This window comes from Ranitomeya variabilis, chromosome 2 (assembly GCF_051348905.1).
Source record: "Ranitomeya variabilis isolate aRanVar5 chromosome 2, aRanVar5.hap1, whole genome shotgun sequence".
Lineage (NCBI taxonomy): Eukaryota > Metazoa > Chordata > Amphibia > Anura > Dendrobatidae > Ranitomeya > Ranitomeya variabilis.
Window position 1 is genome coordinate 1,110,212,160 of NC_135233.1, and position 21,546 is coordinate 1,110,233,705.

General features: G+C 48.7%; 1 protein-coding gene across 1 annotated transcript in view; it reads left to right on the forward strand.

Annotated features, from left to right (window-relative positions):
• The first annotated feature begins 4,600 nt into the window (after positions 1 to 4,600).
• SLC30A3 (solute carrier family 30 member 3) overlaps positions 4,601 to 21,546 on the forward strand; it is a 29,384-nt gene continuing 12,438 nt past the window's right edge. Inside the window, exons 1-2 of the mRNA XM_077291962.1 lie at positions 4,601 to 5,089; positions 21,284 to 21,489. Of these exons, the coding sequence (XP_077148077.1) occupies positions 5,013 to 5,089; positions 21,284 to 21,489 (283 nt within the window). The 5' untranslated portion in view covers positions 4,601 to 5,012. The remainder of the gene's footprint in view (positions 5,090 to 21,283; positions 21,490 to 21,546) is intronic.

Below are 21,546 nucleotides of genomic sequence, written 5' to 3' on the forward strand. Positions count from 1 at the left end.
TGATCACTCCTGGATCTTCCTTGTGACCTGTCTCCTACTGGAGAAGCTAAGTCTTGCTTGTTCATTTTGCTCATTATTTCCTTGAAAACGTTTCTCAGTATATGATGAGTTCAGTCTAGCTTGCTTTAATGTGATTTTTCGCTTGCCGGTTAGTTCTGGGGTGCAGAGTGCGCCCCTCACATCGTGAGTCGGTGTGGGGGTTCTTGTATTCTCTGTGTGGTTTGTTTTTGATAGTTTTTGTACTGACCGCACAGATTCCTAGCTATCTTCAGTCTGTCTAGTGTTAGCGGGCCTCATTTGCTAAACCTGTTTCATTTCTACGTTTGTATTTTCCCCTTATCTCACCGTTATTATTTGTGGGGGGCTGTCTAAAACTTTGGGGTTATTTCTCTGAGGCAAGTGAGGTCTTTGCTTTCTCTCTAGGGGTAGCCAGTTTCTCAGGCTGTGAAGAGGCGTCTAGGTTTTTAGGTAACGCTCCACGGCTGCCTTTAGTGTGTGTGGATAGGATCAGGATTGCGGTCAGTATAGCTTCCACATCCCCAGAACTTGTCCTAATATTCTGGTTTACAGGTCAGGTCAGTTTTGTGATCCTACCACCGGATCATAACACCCGTCTCCAGGTCTCCCTCTGGCTCAGCCGCTACTTTGTCAGAACGGGAAGGCCATCGGACCTCCATGAGGCTCCTTGTGCTCCTGCACTCCCACTCCTGGTGACAGCGGCCATAACCGCTGTAACCCTGGGTAGTGCCTGCCTCCCCTCAGCTTCCACACAAGTCGTTGAGTCAGGTGGACCAACCTGGGTGACTCTCAGATCCCACCTCCCCCTTATCGCAGGAGGCACAAGCAACACATTTACAACAAAACTAGCAGTAGACAAATCAGGACACAGTGGAGGAACAGAACTTGGGGTCTCAGTAGCCACATACTGTGACAGTAGCCACCACAAATCTGTCCTAAGTAAAACATTTGCAGGAATATTTGCCGACACTCTCACCTCCCTCATTCCCCTCCCGGCACACCACTCCAAATAGACCTTGGGGAGGGGCAGCGCCGGTTCGACTCCTCCAATCCTGGAGATGGTGAGGGTTTTCCTGGGTATCAAGTTCTGGGGGAACACCATCACAGGCAGCACGATGGTCATCTTGGCACCGGTGTCCCGCAGTCCCATAGCAGTGGGGTGGTTTATGTTGATGGGCTGGAAATTGTCACGGGACCTCCCACCACCTCCACCCACATGACAGGGGATGGTTTTAGGAATGAGGATGGGGTCTTGGGCACACATGGCTCTGAAGTGTCCAGGTTGGTTGCAGAGGTGACACCTCCTGGGTTCTACCCCTGGCCTGGAGAGGGGAGCAGAGGGGGTGGCCCTTGCATTCTAGGGGCTAGGGAAACAGGGGCAGGATGAGTCTTACCCCCTCTCCAGGTGCTGTGGGCCACCCACTTGGATTCAGGGGCCCGGTTATTGGCATAGTCCTCTGCCAGAGCAGCCATAGCAGTGGCCTCCTTTGGTTTCTGGTACTGCTGGAGGTCTTCTGGGATGTTCCACAAAAATTGCTCCGTGACAAATGCCTCCTGGATCTCCTGGCCGGTGGTAAGCTCCAGACCCTTGGTCCAATGCTCTGCAGCTCGCAGGAGGGCCCGCATGTGGTCGGCCCAGGTGTTCTTGGGGCCTTTTTGCAGGCTCCAGAACTTCCTGCAGTAAGGCTCCGGAGTAAGGTTGAACTGCTGGATCAGAGCTTGTTTGATGCTCTGACAGTTCTGCTCTGCCCCAGCAGGTAAGTCCACCAGGATGTCCAGGGACTTACCCCTCAAACGGAGGGGTCAGGTACTTGGCCCACTGTTCCGAGGCCAGATGGTGCTACTGCAGGTCCACTCAAAGGCTCGCAGAAAGGAGTCCATGTCTCCATCTTTCTCTAGCAAGGGGAAGTCTTTGGCTCGGACCTTGGCAGTCTTGGGCTCCGGAGGTGATGGATTGGTGGTAGGAAACCCTGCTGAGCTAACTTCAGCTGATGCTGCTGCTCTGCAGCTTTCCACTGCCTCGCACTCCTGCTCTGCTTGTGCCAGCTTTCGTTCTGCAGCCGCACAGCATTCTGCCACCTCTCTGCAGCCACACGGCTTTCTGCCACCTCTCGCTCTGCCTGGCATTCTGCCACCTTCCGATCTGCTTGGCGCTCTTCCGCTTTCAGTATGGGCTGCGGAGGCTTCCTCGCGCCCCACCTCAAGACTGGTCAGGGCAGCTTGATAGAGGGCCTCCGACCTGAGCTGTCCGGGAGAAAGGCAGTAGGGGGACATTCTCCTGTGGCAGGGTAGTGCACTGGAGGTGAGTCTCTTGGGGCGCCCAGGTAAGACCCCCCTGGTTCCCCCCCATTGGAACCAGTACAGTCATTCTCTGCAATATGGGATAGCTCCCTGGCCATCATTCTTGTCCAGCTTCGAGTGCCTGCAGCCAGTGTTTTCAGCCCTTGGTCACGACCACAACGGCAACCAGAGTACCCACACACCTACAGTACTTGCACTTGGACTGTCTAGTGCTGAGCTGATCTTAGGACCCCAGCAGTAAAAGCTACTGCTGTTAGTCCTTAGTGTCTGGGAGTAGGGATCCCACACACATTATTATCTTGATCCCACCATGCTGAAACCAATCGTAACGGATCATACAGGGGAAGGCGTGTGTTGGCTTCACTCATCTCTGTGGGAGGGGAGAGAATGACCCAGCAGGGATCACCTCTCTGGTCAGTTGGGAGCTGCACCGAGGGCAAATAGTCGCTGGAAAGACTTCCCTTATAGATACGAGTTATTGAGGCACTCCCAGTGAGGGGGATATATATCACTAGTCCAGGATGGGGATATATACATAAACCTCCCAGCAGTCACTGTCAGAGTTCCTCACTAACACAGTACAGTATGCAGACACCAGTTCCTCATTAGATAGAAGCCACGTCTGAGGCTTATATCGGGTCAGAAACCAACCCGGGTAGCGTATACAGTCAGGAGACTAGTACAAGGGTAGGGTACAGATAGATTACAATAACTGTGTTCTGTAGCATGTGACAACAAGGAGGCGCTGATGGATCACAGGTCCAAATCTTTGTTACGAAATTCCCTGGCCGCGTCAGATAACATCCTCCTGCCAGTTTAAAAAACTCAGTCCAAAATGAGGACCTGCCTATTATCCCCTGCACCTTCCCACACACTGTGCCAACCCCTGGGCTGTGCAGCCTATCTCCTCCTATATCTGAGTGCATGGTTTTCTGGCTAGAACCATGGCTGTCCATAACCTTCAGCCCGAGGCTCTAAACAGGATGGCGGTGGCGCCACTGGGTTCTGCTGGATTTTATCTCTGCAGGGATACCAAATACAGCTACTGTATTTAATTACTGGTAGCTATGCTTTATAACTCAGTAACACAGAGTTCCAGAGGTGGCTGCATGGTATGGGCTTCTGGGGAAAAGAATGCAGATTCTGATGATGTGCTCGACTAGGTTCAGAGATATTGCATTCTTATATTATAGGTCATTTTCTAGATTCAATATCTCAGAGCATTGTGCTGAGAACCTGGGACCTGTGGCGTCACAATGTTTGCATGGCAGCCTGAGTCAAACAAAGGAAGCCAGTTGGCTGGTAACTGCACAACAGTTCACACCCCTGTGATAATTGCTGGGGACACAGGGTCTATGACTTTTGGCTCCCCCTTGGGGACAGTTTCAAAGGCCTAGTTGCTTGAGCTAACTAAAAAAAACATTGGAGGACATTATACAAGAGTAGTGAGCAGTGTAGCTGTGAATCAGATATGGGCTGAGATACACAATTCATAAAATAATGCAGCATGGAATATTATACCTTATACAATATAGCTCTGGAGGAGATAAAGCACTTATTAGAAAGCAGTGGTATAAAGGACATTATAAAGCAATAATGAGCAGAGTAGTTGTGAATCCAGCACTGGGATATGGTAAACACTTACTAGAAAACAGTAGTATGAAGGGTATTATACAAGAGTAGTGAGCAGTGTAGCTGTAAATCAGATATGGGAGAGATACACAATTCATAATATAATGCAGCATGGAACATTATACTTCAATACTGATAATTATGGATGTGAATCAGCCACTTCCAGGTGAGGAATGTTGTGCGCTCCCCGTCCTGGTCTGAACACAGGGATACAATGTATCACACACGGTGTATATAATAAGGTCCACGCTGCGATCACTACGCTTGTCGTGTGGGGTTTTATATGAGAGATCAGAAATGTACATAAAATAAATATTTTATAGTAGTATGATTAAACTGCTTCACAGACGATGGCTTTGTGCGCACATTCAGGATTTGCAGCAGATTTTTTTGCAGTAAAAGCCAAAGTGTTAGCAGGAAAAATGTGTTCAGATGTCATTTTTACGAACATTATTATAGTCTATGGGGCTGTTCACACGTCCATGTTTTTTGGGAGATTTATGCAGTATTGATCTGAGTGACAGGTCCTGCGGGTCCTCAGACGTCCCTGACAGCGCACACCACGGTCGTGTCTGGCAGGGGTCAGTAGGGGGAGCTCCGCCTGCTCCGGAGAACGCTCCTCACTCCGGCTGCGATCTCCCATCTGATCGCCCGCACATCGCCCCTCGGCTGCAGCGTCTCACTTCACTCTCCGCAGTGCTCTGCACCTGTGCTCTGTGCCTCTGCTCTGCTCCCCTGCTCTGCACCTCTGCTCCCCTGCTCTGCACCTCTGCTCTGCACCTCTGCTCCCCTGCTCTGCACCTCTGCGCTGCACCTGGACTCGCTCCGCACATCAGGACTTTGGATCCCAGCAGACCCCACGCTGCAGAATATTCCCCAAATCTTGTGTCTCTGCTCTGCAGAATATTGCACCAAACCTTGTGTCCCCCAGATTTGGATCTGACGCCGGCTGGACCCCACTCTGCAGCTCATCTCACTGGACCTCGTAACTCCCCCGACACTTGGACCCCTGTGCACAGATATGGGAGTGTGACCCCAAACCGGAGCCCACGATTCACAGAATGGAGCCTGGGGGAGACGCAGAGACCCGAAGACTAGTGGAGCCCAACCAAGGAGGAGGCAGCCTGAAGATCAAGAGGTGAGTGATGATTCCCCCCAAAGTCCCCGCACACTGCGTCACCCTCGCACATCCCTGCACCCCAGAACCCAAAGCCTGAACAATAGGCACCCATCCAAAACCCAATGTTGTGCGCACGATACCCCCCCCCGTAGACCCCACATCATATCCCCGCACCGTGTGAGCCGTGTGCACCCATCACAGCACGTACACGGCATTAATCTCGCCACGCTCCACATACCACCGACAGCTCGCACCGCACACCCCAACTGCAGAACACCCCCGTAATCAGGGACGCACAGCATCACACAAAACCCCACACCCCATAAATGGGAGATACGCCGAGCACCCTACACCCCGTACATGGGAGATACACCGAACACCCCAAATGCAGAACACCCCCGTAATCAGGGACACACAGCATCACACAAAATCCCACACCCCATAAATGGGAGATACGCCGAGCACCCTACACCCCGTACATGGGAGATACACCGAACACCCCAAATGCAGAACACCCCCGTAATCAGGGACGCACAGCATCACACAAAACCCCACACCCCATAAATGGGAGATACGCCGAGCACCCCACACCCCGTACATGGGAGATACACCGAACACCCCAAATGCAGAACACCCCCGTAATCAGGGACGCACAGCATCACACAAAACCCCACACCCCATAAATGGGAGATACGCCGAGCACCCCACACCCCGTACATGGGAGATACACCATACACCCCACACACCCCGTACATGGGAGGTACACCGAGCACCCCACACCCCGTACATGGGAGATACACCGAGCACCCCACACCCCGTACATGGGAGATACACCGAACACCCCCGTAATCAGGGACACACAGCATCACACAAAACCCCACACCCCGTACATGGGAGATACACCGAGCACCCCACACCCCGTACATGGGAGATACACCGAGCACCCCACACCCCGTACATGGGAGATACACCGAGCACCCCACACCCCGTACATGGGAGATACTCCGAGCACCCCACACCCCGTACATGGGAGGTACACCAAACACCCCACACCCCGTACATGGGAGATACACCGAGCACCCCACACCCCGTACATGGGAGGTACACCGAACACCCCACACACCCCGTACATGGGAGATACACCGAGCACCCCACACCCCGTACATGGGAGATACACCGAGCACCCCACACCCCGTACATGGGAGGTACACCAAACACCCCACACCCCGTACATGGGAGATACACCGAGCACCCCACACCCCGTACATGGGAGATACACCGAGCACCCCACACACCCCGTACATGGGAGATACACCGAGCACCCCACACCCCGTACATGGGAGATACACCGAGCACCCCACACCCCGTACATGGGAGATACACCGAGCACCCCACACACCCCGTACATGGGAGGTACACCAAACACCCCACACACCCCGTACATGGGAGGTACACCGAGCACCCCACACACCCCGTACATGGGAGGTACACCGAGCACCCCACACCCCGTACATGGGAGGTACACCGAGCACCCCACACCCCGTACATGGGAGGTACACCGAGCACCCCACACCCCGTACATGGGAGATACACCAAACACCCCACACCCCGTACATGGGAGATACACCGAGCACCACACACCCCGTACATGGGAGGTACACCAAACACCCCACACACCCCGTACATGGGAGATGCACCAAACACCCCACACACCCCGTACATGGGAGGTACACCAAACACCCCACACACCCCGTACATGGGAGATGCACCAAACACCCCACACACCCCGTACATGGGAGGTACACCAAACACCCCACACACCCCGTACATGGGAGATGCACCAAACACCCCACACACCCCGTACATGGGAGGTACACCAAACACCCCACACACCCCGTACATGGGAGATGCACCAAACACCCCACACACCCCGTACATGGGAGGTACACCAAACACCCCACACACCCCGTACATCGGAAGTACACCAAACACCCCACACATCCCGTACATGGGAGATACACCAAACACCCCAAATTCAGAACACCCCCGTAATTAGGGACGCTCATCACACAAAACCCCACACTCCGTACATGGGAGATACAGCGAACACCCCGTACATAGGAGATATACCAAACACCCCAAATGCAGAACACCCCAGTAATGAGGAATGCTCATCACACATACTCTCCACACCCCATACATGGGAGATACACCAAACACCCCACACACCCCATACATGGGAGATACACCGAACACCATGTACATGGGAGATACACCAAACACCCAACACACCCCGTACGTGGGAGATACACCGAGCAACCCCATATAGGAGATATACCAAACACCCCAAATACAGAACACCGCCGTAATCAGGGACGCACAGCATCACACAAAACCCCATACCCTGAACATGGGAGATACACCAAGCACCCCATATAGAAGATATACCGAAGACTCCACACATCCCGAATATAGGACATATACCGAACACCCCACACACCCCAAATATAAGAGATATATACCGAACACCCCACACACCCCAAATATAAGAGATATATACCGAACACCCCACACACCCCAAATATAAGAGATATATACCGAACACCCCACACACCACAAATATAAGATATATACCGAACACCCCACACACCCCAAATATAAGAGATATATACCGAACACCCCACACACCCCAAATATAGGAGATATACCAAGCACTCCACCCACCTCATACATGGGAGATATACCGAACACTCCACGCACCTCGTACATGGGAGATGGGCCGAACACCCCACACATCCTGAATATAGGATATACCGAACACCCCATACATGGGAGATACACCAAAAACTCCACACACACCATACATAGGAGATATATCTAACACCCCATGTATGGGAGATACAGCGAGAACCCCACACACCCCATATATGGAAGGTATACCGAAAATCCCACACACTCCATGTATGGAAGGTATACCGAAAACCCCACACACCCCATATATGGGAGATATACCGAAAACCCCACATACACTGTGTGAAGAATATGAGGGAAATTAATTGGCAGTTTACAATCCTCCTTCAGCATGTGTAGCTGTAACAGGACACCTAGCTCAGCAGATGGTCCAGCCCTGCCAGCTAGTATCTAGGCTCATTCAGGATGACAACCTGTGAAGCCCATGCTTGGTGATTGCTTCATTCAAACGTCCTCCAGCCAGGTAAGATTTAATAAGTAAATTTAAGGAGAATATAGAGTTATATGTTCTAGCCACACACCGGTTACATTTTCAAGAATTCTGCAATGGGTCAAACGCTTTTCCAGGGTCTAGATCCATTCTAGCACCCCAAGGGTGGGGACAAACACAGAATGTCCAGTAGAAGACAGGTAGTGAAGCTATGTTTGGTCTCCAAGCTTAATGGGCGATGGACCAGATCCAATGGCACCAGAACCGCTGCCCTATGACCTTCCGTTGGAAAGTTATGATCCTTCATAGGTTTTGGGAGTTTTAGGTACAAACACCCAGAGGAAGGGTATAAAGTTCACCCCTGGGTCAGGAAAGAGTGAGTGACCATGGTAAAGGCTACTGTAAGGCCATGAGCGCGCTGTCTGGCTTTGTCATACTTGCTGTTCACTTCTAAAGAGGGGGGCCATGTTGAGTAACGTGCTGGAATGAACGGGAGCTAGCTGGCAGCCCCATGACCCCATGTGGTCCAGCACACAGGGCCGAACATCAAACTGGTAACTGACATGATTCATCTGCTTATATCTTTTCTCCTACCACTATTATATTTGCATATCTGACCATTGTATATTTATAACCATTGTGTATATAGTGTATTGTCTACTGCGCCCTTAAGGCGATTAAACATATTATTTAACCCTGAGCTGCTCTTTTATCTCGATCCATGAATCCACACGTCTGTTTCTCTGTTTAACTTTCCATGCTACCGGGGCTGATTTCTGGTCCGACATAATCCACACCAGGCTTGTATCTAACGAGGAAGTGGTGGCATCCTACCGGGCTGGCAGTGAAAGGGGTCTCTCAGTCTGTCAGGGTGGTGAGCGAGTGTGGTGCCATGTCAGTGACTGTGTGGGCCACATCCTCTCTATCTCCGAGCCTCCCTGGGCCTGTGTGAACATGGGGTGTCTGTGTAACCCTGTGCCAAGCTGACCTTATGTGTCCCCAGAGGGTGCGGAACGTCACGTTGGTGAAAGTGCTCCCTCTGACGCAATAGTGACTTAAGGTGGGGTGGCGAGGTACGGATTCACCCCGTAAATGGAAGATATACCGACATCCCCACATATAGGAGATATAATCCCACACACCCCATATATGGGAAATATAATCCTATACGCCCCATACATAGGAGATATAACCACATACACCCCACATATAGGAAATATAATCCTATACGCCCCACATATAGCAGACATAATCCTATACGCCCCACATATAGGAAATATAAGCCTATACGCCCCATATATAGGAGATATAATCCTATATGCTCCACATATAGCAGATATAATCCTATACACCCCATATATGACAAATATAATCCTATATGCCCCATATATGAGATATAATCCTATACGCCCCACATATAGAAGATATAATCCTATACGCCCCACATATAGGAAATATACTCCCATACACCCCATATATGGGAAATATAATCCTATACGCCCCATACATAGGAGATATAACCACATACACCCCACATATAGGAAATATAATCCTATACGCCCCACATATAGCAGACATAATCCTATATGCCCCACATATAGGAAATATAATCCTATACGCCCCATATATAGGAGATATAATCCTATATGCTCCACATATAGCAGATATAATCCTATACACCCCATATATGGAAAATATAATCCTATATGCCCCATATATGAGATATAATCCTATACGCCCCACATATAGAAGATATAATCCTATACGCCCCACATATAGGAAATATACTCCCATACACCCCATATATGGGAAATATAATCCTATACGCACCATATATAGGAGATATAATCCTATACGCCCCACATATAGGAGATATAATCCTATAAGACCCACATATAGGAGATATAATCCTATACACCCCACATATAGCAGATATAATCCATACGCCCCACATATAGAAGATATAATCCTATACGTCCCACATACAGGAAATATAATCCTATACACCCCACATATAGAAGATATAATCCTATACACCCCATATATGAGAAATATAATCCTATACGCCTCATATATAGAAGATATAATCTTATACGCCCCACATATAGGATATATCATCCTATACGCACCATATATAGGAGATATAATCCTATACGCCCCACATATAGGAGATATAATCCTATAAGACCCACATATAGGAGATATAATCCTATAAGACCCACATATATGAGATATAATCCTATACGCCCCATATATGGGAAATATAAATCTGTGAGTATATAATATATATATATATATATATATATATATATATATATATATATATACACTGTCCGTCTTGCACCGTCCAGCGCTTGGCAGCATGTTCCAGTTCCCAGGACCATGTATAAGTAACATGTCCCAGAGTAACCCAAGAGCTGACACTCCTGGTCAGGCGGGGATCTCTGCGGGGATCTCTGCGGGGATCTCTGCGGGGATCTCTGCCTCATCCCTGGTGTAGGATCTGGAGTGTCTTGTGTGGAGTTAATGACCCGGTGTGGAGAGCACAGATAATAGGGTCATTATTAGGGAGCTCAGTAAATCAGAGTGCGGGGGTATGAGGAGGGGGAGATTAATGAGCCGTCTCCTGATAAGAGTCCTGAGCTGAGGCTTCTGATCGTCTCTATTCCATTGTTCACCAGGAGCTTGTGAGCATCAGAGACTCCATAGATGAGAGGACCGGGGACGTAAGATATGAGTGGCCCCAAACCGGGTGACCCGGTGTACAACCGCACACCCTAATTGTGGGTACAGGGGAACCTCAGCAGGTGACCTTGTAATCAATCTCTGTAGTCCTGGCTGGAGAAGACCTCATGTCGGTCTGGGCCAGATGGAAAGACGGGAAAAGTGAACGACTCCATCAGAAAGAACGTCCTCTGTGCTGTGATGTCTACATGGTCTACAGGATCGGTATCTACCAGTAACAGCGCGTTACTGAAAATAATCTCTACTCAAAGGCCAGCACTGATATTACCGCCACATGGGGGCCATATAGTGGTAGATACCTGTCCTACAGGACATCTAGAGATCACAGCTCAGTTATAGATGCTGACGTTCTTTCTGATGGAGTCGTTCCATTTTCCCATCTTTCCATCTGGTCCAGACCAACATGACGACTTCTCCAGCCAGGACTGGACTCCACTACAGCACAGACACATCTGACTTCTCATATTTCCAGCCCCGTCCCCATCTATTCCCAACCTGCTGAAACCCCTCATCCTGCTAATATCCCAATACTGAGGCTCTGCTGCCGTATGTGTCCCTGTTACTGCACCTGCTGTGTGGTACAAAAATGGCTCCTCTTACCGCCCCACATAATAATGCCACCAGTGTGCTCCAAACAATGTCACCACTTTGACTCCACATAATAATGCCACCACCACTGTGCCCCCACATAATAATGATACCACTGTGTACCCACATAATAATGCTACCACTATGCACCCACATAATAATGCCACTACTGTGCCCCCACATAATAATGCCACTACTGTGCTCCCACATATTGCCACCACTGTGCCCCCACATAATAATGCTACCACTGTGCCCCCACATAATAATGCTACCACTATGCACCCACATAATAATGCTACCACTGTACCCCCACATAATAATGCCACAACTGTGCCCCCACATAATATTGCCACCACTGTGCCCCCACATAATAATGCCACCACTGTGCCCCCACACAATGCAACTACTGTGCTCCCACATAATATTGTCACCACTGTGCCCCCACATAATAATTGCCACCACTGTATCTCCACATAATAATGCCACCACTGTGCTCCCACATAATGCCACTACTGTGCTCCCACATAATGCCACTACTGTGCTCCCACATAATGTCACCACTGTGCCCCCACATAATAATGCCACCACTGTATCTCCACATAATACTGCCACCACTGTACCTCCACATAATAATGCCACCACTGTGACTCCGCATAATAATAATGCCACCACTGTGCCCCCACATAATAATGCCACCACTGTGCCCCAATATAATAATGTCACCACTGTGCCCCAAATATTAATGTCACCTCTGTACCCCCACATAATAATGCCACCACTGTATCTCCACATAACATAATACTGCCACCACTGTACCTTCACATAATAATGCCACCACTGTGACTCCACATAATACTGCCACAACTGTGCCCCGACATAATAATGCCACCACTGTGCCCCAACATAATGCCACCATTGTGCCCCAACATAATAATGCCACCACTGTGCCCCAAATAATAATGTCACCTCTGTACCCCCACATAATAATGCCACCACTGTATCTCCACATAATAATGCCACCACTGTATCTCCACATAATACTGCCACCACTGTATCTCCACATAATACTGCCACCACTGTACCTTCACATAATAATGTCACCACTGTGACTCCACATAATACTGCCACCACTGTACCTTCACATAATAATGCCACCACTGGACTCCACATAATGCCACCTCTGTACCCCCACATAATAATGCCACCACTGTAATATTGAGCCTTATTCCTGCATGGCTCAATACAGATTAGGCACAAAGGATCATATCTTTTAACATTCACTTTAAGCACTTTATGTAGGTTTTTGTTGGTGGCTTTGTTAAGGAATCCTTTTTGAGGGTCAGGGAGGGTCAGTCGACGTAGAGCAGGGCGCCACTTCACTACCCAGGGTGCCAGCCTCCACTGTAAGGAAGGGATACACATAGGGTGATGTACAATCTATCTTCCTTATGTGCTATTGTCAGGAATCCCACCCCGCTGCCACCAATATGTAACGGTTCACGGGGAGGATACCTTTATCGTCCCCACCACTCACACCAATTTGTCATGAACCGGGGTTGTTTGGTTGCCCCTGGTTCTTTCTGAAGGGGATTTATCTATATCCCACTTCCCAGTTCCAGTTAGGAACTTGCAGCTCTCTGGCGCCCCTTTACCCTCAGGTCAGTCAGGGTACTGCACCTAAGATAAATAGTTGCCAGAAAGGCTGCCTGCTATGTACAGGCTATTGGGCACGCTGCAGCGAGGGCGATATAATTACTCACACTCAGGCGGGAACAATAATTATCAACTCCGCCGGTCGCTACAAAGTCTCCGAATTGCACAAGACAAATTCTACTGCCACCAGCTCCAATTTCGCAATTATTAACGAGTCCGAAGCACCTAGACCGCGGAAAAAGACACTCAAGACTGCTGCTTCTCTTACTTATTTCCTAGCCTAAAACCCAGGCACTCCCCCTGTGGTGACCTCACTTAGAGGCTGAAACCTCCCCTTTTACTTTGTGTTATGGCAACCATTTTTCTACCTAGCTCGCTGTATGAATCTTGCATACTTACATGAACCGCTAACGGAAAAACCCACACTTTGCACTTGTTGGGTTTAGCTTCTAGTTATAGGATGTTTCACCCCCAGCAGTTCACCCCCAGCAGTTCGCCCCTGAGGGCATCCTGTACGTGATGCCAAGTTGAGTTGCACGCCAGGGCAGTGGGGTACTCGGTACCGGGTCCTGTACTTGAAAGGGACATCACCGTGGCTGCGGCCCGGTCCGTGGCCCTAGGCACCCAAGTAAAGGGAAAGGTCTTTAAAGGGAGTTTAAGAATAAAGTTTGTTTGTGACGCCACCTGTGGTATTCGGTCAGTAGGCACCGACGCTGCTTAAAGGGGTCCTCTGGGGTGATGGTATGGCAGCTGGATGGTATAACTTCCCACAGGTGAAGTAAATGTACCCGGGGGCGAACTGCTGGGGGCGAAACATCCAAATCCCTGGAAATTCACAGAGAGAGAGGGGCTGTATGTAGGATTTGGTCCTACAGAAAACAATGGTGGGAGGAGCAGAAGGCTAGCTCTGGCTTTGTCCCCAGAACAATGGAAAATAATTTGTAACACCCCAGGTAACCAGTATTACAGTGAGGTTGCCTTCCTTTCGGGGAGGGTGATGTCACGCTTGGAGGCAAGGGAGATTCTATCAGGTAAGGCACTCACATTCAACACTTTTGAATCTAGGCAAGGAGGGGGAGCTCAAGACCCGGATTCAGGGGAGCTTCCTTAGAGTTATAGGCTTCCAAGTCTGGAGGAGGAGTGAGGCAGTCTAGAAGAGAGAGTGAGAGGAGAAGGACGTCTGGAACAGACGGAGGGGTCGAGCAGCCACGAGGGAGCTGCGACCCCTGGAAAGAGTGAGAATTTGAAGGAGTTGAATAGTGGAGGAGCGTAGAGGGAAGAAGCACAGAGGAGGAAGAGGCTCAGGAGGGGAACAGCAGAAGGACACCCTAAGAGCCAGAATGCAGAAAACGGGTACCGGGAGCCCGAGGTCGTGTTGTTCTCCAGGACACGCCACAGAACCGGAGGGCATAGGACTGTATATCAATTGCCCGCATCAAGTTCGCGGTGAAGCAGTAACCTGAGAGCCCGGGTCATGATAGAGACCCTATAAACAGTCTCGCATTGCCTATCGTACAGACATCTGTCTTAGGACAGGAGAAAGGGGACTTTGCAACCAAGCTTCAAGCGGCAGGGACCTCGCCAACTAAAGTAGCGCAAGTAGGAAAGGCTTACGACCTCACCAAAGAGAGGGATCCCCTATTACCTCCAAGCCGGCCGGACCACAGCTACCCTGCACTTGGTACCCTGGACTGAGGACTGCTATCATCAATAAACCAGGTAAAGACTGCAAACCTGTGTCCTCATTCTTCGCCATACCATACGCCACACCATCGGTGCCCTACACCTGGGAAGCCCTGGGGACCCCGCTTCACCTGTGGGAAGTGTCACCATCTTGCTGCATACCATCACCCCAGAGGACCCTTTTAAGCAGCGTCGGTCCTCACTGACCGAAAACCACAGGTGGCGTCACGAACATAGACATTACAAATCCCCTTAAAGACCTTTCCCTTAATTTGGGCGCCCAGGGCCATGGACCGGGTCATAGCCACCGTGACATCCCCTTTAAGTACCTGACCCTGTACCGAGTATCCCACGGCCCAGGCGGGGCATTCCAAATTCATATTTTTCTGACATGAAATATCACACGGTCATAAGTATTCAGTCCCTTTGCTCAGTATTGGGTAGAAGCACATTTTAAGCTAGTACAGCCATGAGTCTTCTTGGGAATGATGCCACAAGTTTTTCACCCCTGGATTTGGGGATCCTCGGCCATTCTTCCTTGCAGATCCTCACCAGTTCTGTCAGGTTGGATGGTGAACGTTGGTGGACGCCATTTTCAGATCTTTCCAGAGATGCTCAATTTGGTTTAGGTCAGGGCTCTGGCTGGGCCTATCAAGAATGGTCACAGAGTTGTTCTGAAGCCACTCCTTTGTTATTTTAGCTGTGCACTTAGGGTCATTCTCTTGTTGGAAGGTGAACCTTCGGCCAAGTCTAAGGTCCAGAGCACTCTGGAACAAGTTTTTATCCAGGATATCTCTGTACTTGGCCGCATTCATGCTTTTTCCTTCAATGGCAACCAGTCGTCCTGTCCCTGCAGCTGAAAAACACCCCCATAGCATGATTGTGCCTCCACCGTGTTTCACTGTTGGGATTGTATTGGGCAGGTGATGAGCAGTGCCTGGTTTTCTCCACACATACCGCTTAGAATTACCACCAAAAAGGTCTATCTTCCTCTCATCAGACCAGAGAATCTTATTTCTCATAGTCTGGGAGTCGTTCATGTGTTTTTAGCAAAGTATTCGGCTCCCTGGAACTTGTCAACCCTTTCCCACATATCATGCTTCAAACATAAAGATACCAAATGTAAATTTTTGGTGAAGAATCAACAACAAGTGCAACACAATTGTGAAGTTGAACAAAATGTATTGGTTATTTTAAATTTTTGTGGAAATGCAAAAACTGAAAAGTGGGGCATGTAATATTATTCGGCCCCTTTACTTTCACTCCAGAAGTTCATTGTGGATCTCTGAATGATCCAATGTTGTCCTAAATGCCTAATGATGATAAATATAATCCACCTGTGTGTAATCAAGTCTCCCTATAAATGCACCTGCTCTGTGATAGTCTCAGGGTTCTGTTTGAAGCACAGAGAGCATCATGAAGACCAAGGAACACAACAGGCAGGTCCGTGATACTGTTGTGGAGAAGTTTAAAGCCGGATTTGGATACAAAATGATTTCCAAAACTTTAAACATCCCAAGGAGCACTGTGCAAGCGATCATATTGAAATGGAAGGAGTATCATACCACTGCAAATCTACCAAGACCCGGCCGTCCCTCTAAACTTTCATCTCAAACAAGGAGAAGACTGATCAGAGATGCAGCCAAGAGGCCCATGATCACTCTGGATGAACTGAAGAGATCTACAGCTGAGGTGGGACAGTCTGTCCATAGGACAACAATCAGTCGTACACTGCACAAATCTGGCCTTTATGGAAGACTGGCAAGAAGAAAGCCATTTCTCAAAGATATCCATAAAAAGTGTCTTTAAAGTTTGCAACAAGCCACCGGGGAGACACACCAAATGTGGAAGAAGGTGCTCTGGTCAGATGAAACAAAAATCGAACTTTTTGGCAACAATGCCAAACGATATGTTTGGCGTAAAGGCAACACAGCTCATCACCCTGAACACACCATCCCCACTGTCAAACATGGTGGTGGCAGCATCATGGTTTGGGCCTGCTTTTCTTCAGCAGGGACAGGGAAGATGGTTAAAATTGATGGGAAGATGGATGGAGCCAAATAAAGGACCATTATTGAAGAAAACCTGTTGGAGTCTGCAAAAGACCTGAGACTGAGATGGAGATTTGTCTTCCAACAAGACAATGATTCCAAACATAAAGCAAAATCTACAATGGAATGGTTCACAAATAAACGTATCCAGGTGTTAGAATGGCCAAGTCACAGTAGACCTCAAACCAATCGAGAATCTGTGGAAAGAGCTGAAAACTGCTGTTCACAAACGTTCTCCATCAGACCTCACTGAGCTCGAGCTGTTTGCCAAGGAAGAACGGGCAAGAATTTCAGTCTCTCCATGTACAAAACTGATAGAGACATACCCCAAGAGACTTGTAATCGCAGCAAAAGGTGGCGCAACAAAGTATTAAGTTACAGGGGCCGAATAATATTGCACGCCCCACTTTTCAGTTTTTTAATTTCCACAAAAATTTAAAATAACCAATTTCGTTCAGCTTCACAATTGTGTTCCACTTGTTGTTGATTCTTCACCAAAAATTTACATTTGGTATCTTTATGTTTGAAGCATGATATGTGTGAAAAGGTTGAGAAGTTCCAGGGGGCCGAATACTTTCACAAGGCACTGTATCTCCCCTCAAGGACTTGTCCGGCGGCCATCTTACAATATATATACACATAGATGTGCGATATCCTGAAAACACCCTGTCACGGTTCACGAGGAGGATACCTTTATCATCCCCACCACTCACACCAATTTGTCATGAACCGGGGTTGTTTGGTTGCCCCTGGTTCTTTCTGAAGGGGATTTATCTATATCCCACTTCCCAGTTCCGGTTTGGAACTTGCAGCTCTCTGGCTCCCCCTTACCCTCAGGTCAGACAGGGTACTGCACCTAGTATAATTAGTCACCAGAAAGGCTGCCTTACTTTGTACTGGCTAATGAGCACACTGCAGCGAGGGTGATATAACTACGCCCACTCAGGCGGGAACAATAATTATCACTGCCACCAGCTCTGGTTTCTTCATTATTAACGGGTCCGGAGCCAACCCAGATTAGTAGCGTAATTCACTTCAGAGGACGTGACAGTTTGTTATAGAGCAAGGAGAGACAAAGCTAGTAATTTTATATATTTTACTCCAAAAAAGGTAGGCAGTGTTTACAGATGTATAAAAAGATATTATAAAGAAGACAAGTATCGTATGTACAGTACAATTACAAATAAAATGGGATTAAAGTTGAAAACAACACTTACATTTCGTTCAGATCATTTCATCTCATGGCTGACCATGTGCTCAGGGGACACATCTAGATGCATATCACACATCTGTCTCGCAGCTAGACCCAAGACAAAAAACTGACTCACAACTCAGCAGGGTCAAGATGTGCCCTCTGGTCGTGACATCACTGAGTGGGCTGAGATATGAAATGCACTCCTCTTTTCTCAGAGGGACTCAGAGTTATGGAACATTCATATCCATCGTAGCTCCAGGATGCCACCTCATATAGCGACGACGGAATTATCATTGATCTTGCTTTGCAACTAGCATTTTATTAAATGCATCATATACTGGGAACAGCCCACAAGATGCACCGTATACTGGGAACAGCCCACAAGATGAACCATATACTGGGAACAGCCCACAAGATGCACGGTATACTGGGAACACCCCACAAGATGCACGGTATACTGGGAACACCCCACAGATGCATGGTATACTGGGAACAGCCCACAAGATAAACCATATACTGGGAACACCACACAAGATGCACCATATACTGGGAAAAGCCCACAAGATGCACCATATGCTGGGAACACCCCACAAGATGCATCATATACTGGGGAACACCACACAAGATGCACCGTATACTGGGAACAGCCCACAAGATGCACCATATACTGGGAATAGCCCACTAGATGCGCTGTATACTGGGAACACTCCACAAGATGCAGCGTATACTGGGAACACCCCACAAGATGCACCATATACTGGGAACAGCCCACAAGATGCACCATATACTGGGAACAGCCCACAAGATGCACGGTATACTGGGAACACGCCACAAGATGCACGGTATAATGGGAACACACCACAAGATGCACCACATACTGGGAACACCCCACAAGATGCACCGTATACTGGGAACACCCCACAAGATGCACCATATACCGGGAACACCCCACAGATGCATGGTATACTGGGAACACGCCACAAGATGTACCACATACTGGGAACACCCCACAAGATGCGCTGTATACTGGGAACACCCCATGAGATCCCCCGTATACTGGGAACACCCACAAGATGCACCACATACTGGGAACACCCCACAAGATGCACCGTATACTGGGAACACCCCACAAGATGCACGGTATACTGGGAATACCCCACAAGATGTACCGTATACTGGTAACAATGCACAGGATGCGCTGTATAATGGGAACACACCACAAGATGAGTCGTATACTGGGAACACACCACAAGATGCTGGGAACATACCACAAGATGCTGTGTATACTGGGAACAACCCACGAGATTCCCCATATACTGGAAACACCCCACAAGATGCACCGTATATTGGGAACAGCCCACAAGATGCACCGTATACTGGTAACACCGCACAGGAGGCACTGTATAATGGGAACACCCCACAAGATGCACCACATACTGGGAATACCCCACAAGATGCCACGTATACTGGGAATACCCCACAAGATGCACCGTATACTGGTAACACCGCACAGGAGGCGCTGTATAATGGGAACAACCCACAAGATGCACCGTATATTGGGATCACCCCACAAGATGTGCTGTATAATGGGAACACCCCACAAGATGTGCTGTATAATGGGATCACCCCACAAGATGTGCTGTATAATGGGATCACCCCACAAGATGTGCTGTATAATGGGATCACCCCACAAGATGTGCTGTATAATGGGAACACCCTACAAGATGTGCTGTATAATGGGAACACCCCACAAGATGTGCTGTATAATGGGAACACCCTACAAGATGTGCTGTATAATGGGAACACCCTACAAGATGTGCTGTATAATGGGAACACCCCACAAGATGTGCTGTATAATGGGATCACCCCACAAGATGTGCTGTATAATGGGAACACCCCACAAGATGTGCTGTATAATGGGAACACCCCACAAGATGTGCTGTATAATGGGAACAACCCACAAGATGTGCTGTATAATGGGAACACCCCACAAGATGTGCTGTATAATGGGAACACCCCACAAGATGTGCTGTATAATGGGAACACCCCACAAGATGTGCTGTATAATGGGAACACCCTACAAGATGTGCTGTATAATGGGAACACCCTACAAGATGTGCTGTATAATGGGAACACCCCACAAGATGTGCTGTATAATGGGATCACCCCACAAGATGTGCTGTATAATGGGAACACCCCACAAGATGTGCTGTATAATGGGAACACCCCACAAGATGTGCTGTATAATGGGATCACCCCACAAGATGTGCTGTATAATGGGAACACCCCACAAGATGTGCTGTATAATGGGAACACCCCACAAGATGTGCTGTATAATGGGAACACCCCACAAGATGTGCTGTATAATGGGATCACCCCACAAGATGTGCTGTATAATGGGAACACCCCACAAGATGCACCGTATATTGGGATCACCCCACAAGATGTGCTGTATAATGGGAACACCCCACAAGATGTGCTGTATAATGGGAACACCCCACAAGATGTGCTGTATAATGGGAACACCCTACAAGATGTGCTGTATAATGGGATCACCCCACAAGATGTGCTGTATAATGGGAACACCCCACAAGATGTGCTGTATAATGGGATCACCCCACAAGATGTGCTGTATATTGGGATCACCCCACAAGATGTGCTGTATAATGGGAACACCCCACAAGATGTGCTGTATAATGGGAACACCCCACAAGATGTGCTGTATAATGGGAACACCCCACAAGATGTGCTGTATAATGGGAACACCCTACAAGATGTGCTGTATAATGGGAACACCCCACGAGATCCCCCGTATACTAGGAATACATTAAAAACATGACATTTTGGGGATGCTCTGATCCAGACACAGCTCCTCAGTTTCTCATTAATTCAGCAACTTCTAGAAGTGACCTCACTGCTGACCTTGTATCTCCCCATCCCCAACAGAAGCTGTTGTCACCAACTAATCAATGGACATATCACCTCTCAGTGGTAGTAATGTTATGGCCGTCAGTCTAAACCCAAGCACAGGTTCCTACACAATGTCCATCATACTTTGACACGTTTCTCCCTCATTGTAGCTCACACTATATCCAGTAACTTCTGCTCTGCCGCAGTCTTTTCACAGGCACCAAGGACCTCTTCCCAGAGTTCCCGTTCCAGAATGGTGGCTCTGCCGTGTCCATTGAGCTGGAGCGTCCTGTGTCTCAGCACTGCCATGGTCCCTGCTCATCCTCTGACAATCAGCTGAAGCTACAGGCTCGGAAGAAGTTGTACTTTGCCTGTGTGGTGTGTTTTATCTTCATGATTGGAGAGGTTACAGGTAATGCCATGACCTTGAGTAGAGTGTGTACATTGTGATTGTGTGCTGCCATGATGC